The sequence below is a fragment of the Passer montanus genome, unplaced genomic scaffold (genome assembly GCF_014805655.1).
Source record: "Passer montanus isolate IOZ18808 unplaced genomic scaffold, ASM1480565v1 scaffold149, whole genome shotgun sequence".
NCBI lineage: Eukaryota > Metazoa > Chordata > Aves > Passeriformes > Passeridae > Passer > Passer montanus.
In genome coordinates this window covers 365,314-376,089 of record NW_024361940.1, presented here as the reverse complement: position 1 = coordinate 376,089, position 10,776 = coordinate 365,314, and the positions used below count along the sequence as shown (strand labels likewise).

At 44.7% G+C, this 10,776-nt stretch overlaps 1 protein-coding gene across 6 annotated transcripts in view; it reads left to right on the top strand.

Moving 5' to 3' along the window:
• The first annotated feature begins 1,454 nt into the window (after positions 1-1,454).
• Positions 1,455-10,776, top strand: part of MYO7A (myosin VIIA) — a 62,811-nt gene continuing 53,489 nt past the window's right edge. For 2 of the 6 annotated variants that reach the window (XM_039701099.1, XM_039701101.1), the window contains exons 1-4: positions 1,455-2,032; positions 5,108-5,221; positions 6,241-6,393; positions 9,383-9,400. In XM_039701099.1, coding sequence (XP_039557033.1) covers positions 1,901-2,032; positions 5,108-5,221; positions 6,241-6,393; positions 9,383-9,400 — 417 coding nt within the window. In that variant the 5' untranslated portion in view covers positions 1,455-1,900. The remainder of the gene's footprint in view (positions 2,033-5,107; positions 5,222-6,240; positions 6,394-9,382; positions 9,401-10,776) is intronic. The other 4 variants (XM_039701103.1, XM_039701102.1, XM_039701100.1 and 1 more) reach the window with 4 other exon arrangements.

Here is a 10,776-nt window from a genome sequence, read left to right as displayed (position 1 = left end):
CACAGCAGTGGGGAGAGGTATTCTGGTGAATAAAGAGCCTCTGTAGGACCCCACTCAAATCCAAAGAGCCAGTTCTTTGGGTCCCTTGATACATATTTAATCAGTCTTTCCTTCCACATGGGTCCTCTCATTGTTTTTCAGGTTTGATTTGACATCTATCTTCTGCTTTCTAGGGGAGCAGAGCTGCAGTCGTTTACAGCATCGTGTGTTCAGGTCATGCTGGAGGTAGACATCTCCCCTGGGATTGTTACATTCACTCTGTCCCCTTCTCCCTGCATTACTGGCATGCCTCATGTACATTTTTACTTGCTTTGGTGGACATCCATCTAATTCATCTTCACCTGGCTTCTTATCCATGAGACATGATCTCTTCCTCACTTTCCCTTTGCAGCCATACAGGTGTACAGGGTTATGCACCGTATTGTTCTAGGGCTCTGTAATACAGCTTAAGCCTTCAACATTGCCTGCCCTTTGGGCAAGGGTGACCTTGCTGTTGTCACTGCTGCTCATGGATGAGCAGAACTAGCTCGTTCTGAGTTTAATGTGCCCATCATCTACTGATGTCCTTGGAGACTGTGTCCCACGAAGGGTACCTATGAAGCCTTTCTTTGTCTAGACAGCTTACCTTCAAGCATATAAAATCACAGAATCATTAAGGCTGGAAAAGACCACCAAGGTCATCGAATCCAACCATTAACCTTATGCTGCCAGACCTACCAATAAACCATGTCCCTGTGCCCTGTTCTTCATGGACAAATGGATTCAAAACCCCATGGAATCAAGGCATTAGTAGAGCTTTGCATTAAAACAGTGATAAATGAGAATGTCTTAGCAGATGCACTGTTTTATCTAGTTGCTCTGGTCTCTATAAATGGCACTGTTTTAGATTCAAAATTTTAATGGATTAAATTGGGGCTGAGCTGTAGTGGTCTGAAATTCTCCAAATGACCAGAAAAGCCTTTCTTAGATGAAAATGAGAAATTCCAAGTGTATCAAATACAGGACAAGACAAAAGCAAATCTGAGGTGACTGCAAAATGCCTTGTGCTCTTCTGGTTTGGCCAGTGGTCCTGATTAGTCCTTCCTACACAGTCCTCCCTGTAGAGAAGGAGTGATTGCAGAAATGGGTCTGTGGAGCTGGCAGGTGTAGAGTCTGTGCAACCTCATTATCTCTGTGCTCCTTGTATTGAGCCCATTTTCATCCTCACCTATAGGCACGGAGGCCGTGCTGTGCTGAACACCTTCCACTCAATTATTTAAAATTCAGTTGCTATGGATCTACTCAAGGCGATCAGTTTAAAGAAAATGCAGATGGCCTCTGGTTTTGAGTTCCCGCTGCGCTTTGGTTAATTTGGTATGTAAAGGTATTAGGTTAATTAAATGCCATGTGTTGCATGGGGACTGACTGCATTTGTGGATTAATAAGTATCCCAGAGTGTTCTGTGCTGAAAGTCCTCAAGCTGGCAGACGGTTATTTCACTAAGAAAGGAAGGTAACGGAGAGGAGTCCTGGGGAAATGAAGAAGTTTCCTGTTAATCCTGCGGTTGTTTTTCCTGAACGGGTAGTTTCAGGTTCTTGACCGAGTATCAGCCCTTGCTGGAGAGACTGGAAGAATTTAAGTGAAGAGAAGCAGAGTTGTACAGTTTGCTTTGAGATTCCCACAGTGCTGGTCACATACAGTGAGCGTGTCAGCTGGCCAGGGAGGACCATGGCTGGTGTGTGGAAATTTTTCTGCTAGGAGAAGATCTTCACCAAGAGCCATATTGTGAATCAGGTCAGAGGGTGTCCTGTGAGCAGCAGGCATGGCCATGCCGCAGGGCTAGAGCAAACCGGCCACCATCCATGGTGGAATACACATAGAAAGCAGGGAGAGGGACAAATACCACCACAGAGTTTTGGAGATGTTGAAGAAGAAGAAAGTCGTTTTCGTGCAGCCGTGCCCTGAGGTGGTGGAAGATCAGGAGAGAGACCAGGGCAGATGGACACTACTTCGCAATGTCAACCAGGTCCTGAAGCCCACGACCATGTTAGCGGTAAGATAGGGGGTCCCAAGCCCTGAGCATGGCTGGAAGCTTTCAGGCTGCTTTGAAATCTGTCTTGCTGTTGATGGGATCCTTGTGCTGCTTACGCCAGCTTCTCTCGCCTTCCTCCTTTGTCCCCCCCACCAAGCACTGCAGCTCCCCTGCAGTGCAGCCTTCTTGCTCTTCACATTTGGAAGCTCCTCCTAAAGATCCTCTCCGTGAATTGTGTGGATCTGTGTGTGTTGTTTCCTCCTCTTGCACCACTGTTTGGTTGTCACTGCCCCCAGTTTGTGAGGTGCTCATGGTCTGCCCCAGAGCAATTTGGAAGATTTTTCTAGTTTGGAAGGATACGAAAACCCACTGGCTGCATTGAGGAGGAAGAGGCAGACTACACTGATACTGTAAAGGGTCTGGTGGCATTCTCACTTCTCCAGTACTGTGTCTTGTATTTTGGGAAATAAACTGCACCAGTGTAGGCATGAGGCAGGTTATGCAACTTACAAGCCACAGCTGGTAAATACATGAATCACCCCGATTTCCCCTGAAATCCTCAATATATCTGCTGGGTTTGGGGCTGATCCAAGGGTGATTGCTTCAGCAGAAGGAATGTAACTGACTTCCATGGGGTTTACTTGAAATTGATTAAAGTTAGAAAAGGAAATGGGTTGGCACTCTTAATAAGTGATGTTATTTTATAACTTCCTCAACCTTCCTGAGCTTACCAGCTTAGCCCATCCCATAAGACTTTTTTCACCAGTATTAAGAACTGCACTTTAATGGGTTTAAAAAGAGCAGTTTGAGGGGATGAGCACTCTGTGCATTAGGCAGACAAAGCACAGAAGTTGTCTTAGTGGTAGCAGAGTATCAATTTACCTTGGGGAGAGCAGACTGCCTTTTATCTCAGCTGTGCTGTAATACTGCATATGAAGCAGGCTGCTTTTACAGCTATTTAATAGTAGAGATTTTTTTATTTTTTTTGAAAACGGCATTACAATTCTTGGATTTTTGATCAAGATCAATTTTTACAGAGCTGCTAAGGTGTTGGAAAGGTTTTCTGCTGAGCAGGAGCTGAGCAACCCGACTCATCTCTTGCTGATACCTTGATCAGGTTACCCACCATGTGCATGAATTTGCCCAGTGGTGCAGAGAGGATAACAGTGCTGAATGTTCTGAAATGCTTTGAGAGTCTTGGATCAAAGGAGCTAAAAAATAAATATTAATATAAATGGATTTATAATGTGTCTGCTCCTGACACTGCCTTCATTAGTTGTGATTTTTTTTGCCTTTTTAACTAAGTTATGAGATGTTAAGACAGTCAATGAGAAAAATGTATTAATATTATATTTTTATGAGCTGGATAAAGATACTTAGAGCTGTAGCACAACCCTCTGAGGAAATGAAAACCCAAGCTAAGGACTGGATCCTGAGCTCCATGAAACCAGGATGACTTTGTTGATATACTAGTGGAAACCTAGCAAGCAGCTGCCAAGGGTAGAGTCTGCCACAAAATGGTTGGGAATTCCTGGTGTGTAGTTTCTCCATGTGTGGCTCCCTGAGTGTAACCTTACATCCTGGTGGTACTCACAGGTTTGTGTCTTTTGGAAGTCTTAATGAATGATGACTTGGATGGTGACGTCTCCAGTTGCCACCACCCAGCGCAGGGATGAACACTGTTTGGCAGCTATTGGGCCAAACCAAATTTATAAATATGCTCTGCCCACAGAAATGGTTGATAATGGATACTCAGGACAGGGGTTATATCAGAGCACATGCAAAGTGATACATGCTGGTTTTCCTTTTTCCCTCTCACAGCAGTTTTTCAGGACTTCAAAAGGTAGATACTGCATTTGCATCAGGCTTAATAGGTACAAGTGGAGCTGGTCCCCAAGAATGTGGTGTTAGGTGGGGCTACAAGTCCACAGCATTAATCTCAGGTTCATGAATGAAAACACACCTGACAACTAGATTGATCCCCATTTTAATACCCTTTCACCTTGCAAATAGGGGTGGAAAAAAATTCTGCTTTGTTCCAGCATGGGTCCTGCCTGGGGCTTTAGTTTGGAGTTATTTTGGAGTTTGCTTTTGTATTGAGAAAACAGTTTATTTAAAAGCTTTTTTGCATTTAAGTAATTTAATATCCACAGAGCTGATGAGCAGATAGTGCCTGCCCAGCAGGACTGACAGAGCAGTAGTGGCATGAAGTGAGTGCATAGGGGTCAACTGCTTGCTGTGTCTTTCAAAATGAAAACACAGAGGTCTGAAATGAAAGAGGTAAAACATTTGAAATGTGTAAAAGGACACAGCCTTTTGGGGTAATGGATGCCAAAACTTTGCACAGCTTCAGGAGTCCAGTGAAAGTGCTCACACAGATAAAATCCACTGAGAACTATTAAATATAAACAGCCCACTACACATTGCTGTAGCTGGAAGAACTCCTGAACAAGAGCATATATCTGCCTCTCTGTTTATGTTCTTAATCCATCTTTAGCCGTTCCCTTTTCAGCAGTCTCCAAGGTATATTTGATAGTGGTTCTCTGCAAGGAAGAAAGGTGCCCCAAGCCTCCAGATAAGGTTAGCAGAGCTCAGAATGATCTCCTAAATGTGACTTCTGAGGCTTGTACATTACACAGAGGAAAACCTCTAGGTGGGTGGGTTTTTCTGCCTGTATCACTGTTCTGTAACCACTCTGTGACCAACAACCACTCATGAGCTTGAGAAGCAGAGAGATAGGGCAGTGGGACAGCAAAGAGTTAGGTCCATATGCTGTGTGGACCGTGCTCTGCTGCTGGCACCTCGAAGGGGATTTCACAGATTCATGGAATCATTAAGGTTGGAAAAGTCTTGTAAGATTTTCGAGTCCAACCATTAACCCAGTAGCAGTGTGTTCACCACTAAACCACATCCCCAAGTGCCACATGCAAAGCATCAGCTTTCCTGAGCCTCTGTGAACAGGGGTGGTTTGTGGTTTGCGAGGGAAGTCATTTGACTTGTGCTAATGACTTGGGTACAAAACATCAACTGCTTGTATCCCAAGGGATGCTGAACTCCCTGCAGTGCTGAGTGTAACTGTGCTGTCTTTGGTTCCAGGGGGATTATGTGTGGATGGACCTCAAAACTGGACGGGAATTCGACGTCCCCATTGGAGCGGTGGTTAAACTGTGTGACTCTGGACAGATCCAGGTCGTGGATGATGAAGGCAATGTACGTACAAAGGCTTGTGATGTCCCTTCTTCAGCTCTATGGCCTTGCTAGGCCCGGGGTCCCAGGTCCATGATAATCAACTTTGTTATGGAATTCCCATATGTCCTTGGAAATCAATTGTGCCGTAGTTTTCTATTTGTAAAGACAAGACAATGCTGTGTCCCTGTTTTCATGGCTGTACTGGAAGTGCAAAATTGAGAACCTTCTTGAGAGCAATGATAGCAGAAGCCCCCAAATACATTTAGGTAGTTATTTGAGCAAACCCACCTACACCTGAGGTTCCTCTGTTCTTATCCAGTCCTTCCTGACCTCCTACTAATACCTGATGTGCCAAAACACTGGTTCTCCTTTAATTTTCCACCCTTTTTTGTGCAGTGGTGGCTATTTTAGAGTAAGGTTCATATTAAGGTGGTTCTCTGTGCTTCTTTTCTCTTTTTTTTCTTGCTGAGGTAATTGTGAATGCTCTCACTCCCTTCAAGGGTAATAGAGATTTGGTTTGGCAAGGTCCTTGCGGGCAATTTGTAGTGGCTTTTGAAGCCCTTAGAAGTGCTGAGTCTAAATAACACTGCCAATAAAAGTATGACTTTGCTAGGCCTGTCCATCCCTTTCTCCTTTTTTAAATCTTCGCTCTGCTCAACAGTATTTTGTGGGAGAGGGTTAACCAGTGATGTGAAAATGCAGTTGTGAAGGGGAAGACAAATGTGCTATTTGTTATAAACTCCCCTGGTGTGCTGGATGACCATGTTGCCCTGGAGGAGGCTTCTGCCAGGATGGCTTGTGTCTCCTGTCTCTTGTTGCTGCAATAGAACTCCAATAAAAAGATGTTTTTCTTCTTCTGTTACAAATCTTTCACATTCATCACTGCCTTGCTCCAGGAATAGAAGCTGTGGCACATGTGCTGATGATCTCTTGTGTATGCTCTTCCGTTTGGTCTTTCTCTTTGGGGTGGGCTGTTTGTGTCTTTCATCCAAGTGGTTTCTCATTTGACTTACCTTTCTGTGGCCTTGCTCTTTTCCCAGGAGCACTGGATTTCCCCACAGAATGCCAGCCACATCAAACCCATGCACCCCACCTCCATCCATGGGGTGGAGGACATGATCCGCCTGGGGGACCTGAATGAAGCAGGAATTCTCAGGAACCTGCTGATTCGCTATCGGGAGCACCTCATCTATGTGAGTGTCCACCTCAGCTCACCTCTGGTTCTGCACTCCACCCCCTGCTCTCCTTAGCTCTGGGGAACCCACGTGGGGGGAACCCTGACTGAACTGAGCATCTGGGTTTCTACCTTCACCTTGTCCCCGGTGGTGAAGGGCTTCTGACTTTGGAGGACATTGCAGAGCTTCTAGATGCCCCAGTGAAAGACCCCATGAGTTAGGTGATGGCCAAAGTCCACACCTCCGTGCTGTCCAACCCCTGTAAAAGTTTTGGGCATGTGCATTAGCTTTCTGCACACAGAGGAACCAGTTCAACCCAGGCCATGAGCATGTTGTAGTCATCCTAAAGCAAAAACCTTTGTAGAGGTGTAAACTGAATGTGACCCTTCTGCCCTCTCCCCCTGAGCTATTAATTTATTTAACCCAAGGGGCTGAAGACAATCATTGCTGGAGGTGGAAGGGGTGGAGAAAGGATGATGAGGGGCATGCATGAAATAACTGGGAACAAAGAAGTAAGCAACTCCCAGAACAGCTCTAAAAAACCTCCCCAGTCTGTGTTCATGGCTTATTAGCCCTTAGCTGCCTGGGATCCTGGCAGCTGATCTCTGAGGACAGCAGTGTCCTTCCTTTGGTCAGCTCAGTCATGTCATGGCCAGTGGACCCAGTGCTGCCTTGCCATCCAAGACATTCACAGATTGAGGGGTTTACAGGGAACCAGTCAGAGCTGCATCTCTCTTCTGTGTGACAGCATTCCAAATGCCACCTCCCCAGCAGGACAGGAGTCAGCATTCAAGTCTCTGCTGGTTTCATCAATGTTCTCTATGCTGTGTAGTCTTCTGCACATCCTTCAGACAGAAATTCAGAGTGCACATGTGTTTACTGCTAGATAATGTACTCAAACAGCCTTTGCAAAGATGGAAAATTTGGTATTACTCTTAAATCCTACAGTTTTCAGATGTTCAGGTAAGTGCTTGCTGTGCCTTTGAAGGCCTTTTCAAAGCCTCCTGGCCATTTAATTGTTAAAAGCTCTAGAGACTACTAGATTTTCAGGCTGGAGGGAATTGCAAAACAGTTAGACTTCACAGATAAAATAAGTTAACAGAGTATGGGTGGGATGTTATCTATCAAGTCTGTTTGTTCATCACTGCTTGATGTCTAGTGCTTTTTGATTGGATGATTTTGGATTAGGGCTGGACAGTGATGGAGCAGACACCACTCTGCTGCACAGGCTGTTAATATGACTGACAGCTCTTTTCCCCTCTCTGGGAGATATCCATCTCTTCTTTCAGAGATGGAGTCCAATTCTGGAGAAAGGGGACATGGGTGCTGAAAAGGCACCCATAAGTCCCCAGAGCTTGGGGGAGAATAGAGACCTCCAAATGCATCTCTCCCTCAGACATTTTATTTGTTGTGCATGTTGCCTAAGGCCCTATATTGTCAGTTTAGATGAAAACAGTATAATCAGAAAATTATTCCCACATTAGATGAACTGGGTTTCTCCCTTTGTAATCAAATTTTCTTGCCATTTATAATGGTAAACTAGTGAGTTAATAGCCCAAATTCATACTTGAGGTGGTGTCTCCATGGGCATCCATGGCAGTCACCAGAGGTGTCAATAGAGCCAGCAGAGACAAGACTGCCTTTCAGCTATGCTAACAGAAGTGCCTCTCAGATGCTTTTGAGCTGACTGAAGCTTGGATATCATAGAGGAGTTTACGTTGGAAGAAAATTTTAAGCTGGAGGTCTATAGTCCAACCTCTCCCAGCTCAAAGCATATCCATCTTCAAGGTTAGGTGCAGCACTCATGTGGATAACTGAATTCAAGCAACCTGAGTGCCACCTGAGAAGTACAGATGGCCAGTAATTTGTAGCTGATTGGCTTATTCAAGGAACTTGAATTTACCCATTGAGCATTGCCCCTTTTCCCCCTGCTTGTGGGCACCCTGCAGTGGCACAAAGTGGATTCCTGCCACTCTCTCTGAGAAAGTTTGAATTGTGTTTGGTATTTTTTCAGTGGTGTCTGTGTATCTCTTTTGGGGTGTCTGTGTTATCCAGCAAATGCCTGTTGCCTCTCCAACTGACCTGAGGTCCTCAGATACAATTCTGTGTGTACAGTATCATCAGATTGCCTGTGAATACACAAAGCTCCTTCGGAAGAGCTCTGTCTCTGAGCTCCCTTGCCAAACTATTCACAGGCGTCCAGGAAGATTAGGAACACAAATAAGCACTGTGCAAAGTGTTGTTTGGCAACATCATCCTAATAAGGGCTGATGCAAAGGGCAACTTTTAGCCTGGAGGTGAGTATGGGTGGTGATTTGGGCTGAAGTGACACAATAACCACATCAGTTTCTCTACAAGTTCTTCTGGTCCGATGGTGACAGTGCAGTGTGTCCTACAGAGTTCCTGCCTAAGGGATGGCCACATCCCACAAGGACATTTGCATCACAGGGGTTCCACATTACTGTGTCTTGATTGCTCCACACCACTAATGGCTTTGGAGTGCCAGCCCGGGAACTGGGCACAGCACAGCAATTAGAGCAATCTCAAAATCAGAATGACAGTCTCAAAATGACAGAGAGTGCATAGCTTGATAGAGAGGCATGCACACCACTTCTGTCTACAGGTGTGTAGTTGGAGGCTCAGGAGCCCAACCTTAGATCTCAGCTATTAGGAGTGATGGCACTAGGAGGAGTAGGTTTGTGTCGGATGTGGTAAATATTGATGACAGTTTTGCAAAGCCAAGGTACCACCATATGAGTGCCATGGATGCAGGGGACACCCAGTCTGTTGAGCTGGTTTTTCTTCTGTGGTAGAATTAGCACTGTCTCAAAGACAGTGAAGTTTCACTGCTTGAAAGGATTTCTGAGCTTCCTGAGTAAATTATTACTTTCCCAGTGGGACTTCAGTTCCTCTTGTTTCCTTGTGTCCTTAGCTTTCTGGAGCTTGTAGTTCTGCTCTAATAAAATATAATTTCCCTTTTTCTTCTCCCTCACATTTTACTCATAAGACAAACTGCGGCGGGAGGGTAAGTATGATGCCTGGCAATGTCATTTGCAATTGCTGTCATGCCTTCCACTGAATCACCTTTTTCTGTTCACCGTTGTGGCCTTCTCATTTACTTTGCACCACCATTGCTTCTGCTTCATAAATTCATGGAGAGCATCCATCCACTTTGGTGCAGAGCTTGACCCACATGTTGAAGTTGTGACAGGTTTCCAGAGCTGGAAAGTCCCCAACCTGTGAATGTGGTTAAAGCTTTGAGTGCTTCTCAGTAATGACCTTAACTTGAAGGGAAGAAATGTCTGCAGCAAAATATGAAAATCTTCAACAAGGGCTTCTTGCCCTTAGTTTGGCTTGCACACAGCAAGAGAAACTATGTTGAATAGCAAGAGAGTCTGGTGGGGAGTTTGGACTTCTGAGTAAGGTTAAATCTCTATCTGGAGATAAAACCAGTGCCTGCTGCTGCTCTCTAAGGGCTGCCAAAATGCAGTAATGTTTGGTAGAGCTTTAACCCCATAACAATCCAGATGAAGTCAGCCATGGTGTTCTGGGTAGCGAGGGAAGCAGGCTCAGAAAGGATTTGTTTGGGGCTAATTAAAATGTAGGTCATGCAGGCAGTAATGAATTTGCTGTGAGATGTGGTTCCTGTGGTCAGCTAAGGCAGAGTCCCTGCTCTCAGTAAAGCTTTATTTTTCCAATAGAAAAGGGCTTTGACATCACCCAGCAATAGAAACCAGTAAGCTACTATTTCCTTGGAAGTGCCCTTTGGCCCCTGATCAACAGAGTAACAAGGTTTTGCCTTCTGTCAGCTGTGAGAATTGGGCAAATTGTGATTATTTATCAACTAGGAATGGCCCACAAAAACAAGCAGCAGTACAAGAGTTCATGCTGACAAAGTGTTTTGTGGATCACAAGGGAAGGGTCAGTGGGAGCATCCAGAAAGAATACCTAATGGTTAACACTTTAAAAACCTCTCTGTTTACATTTGTGGCAGGGCAGACCAGTGTTACTGAAATGCAGGGATTTCAGAGACCTCTGCAAGGAGTTAGATTTAAAAAAAAAAAGAAGAAAAAAAAAGCTCAAGGAAGATTAAAAATGTCAAAATGTCCCTAAAATTAACCTGATGATAAATTGTAAAGAGGAAATGAATGAAGTAATGAAGACTCAAAGGAGTCTTCATTAGGGATCTTGGTGTCATAATTCCATTCAGAAATTGAGCTCCCTCCTCCACTGAGCACTGAGGTTACCTGTTCTGTCCCCTTTGAAGGCTTCTCTGGGATGTCTCTGCTCCCTTTTTCCAATACCTTCTTCTTCTAAAATCTAGTCTACATAATTTCACAGCCAATTTCTACTCTTTGGAGTTGTGACAACATTGTTCTGGAGCTCAAAGAGCTTTTTTCC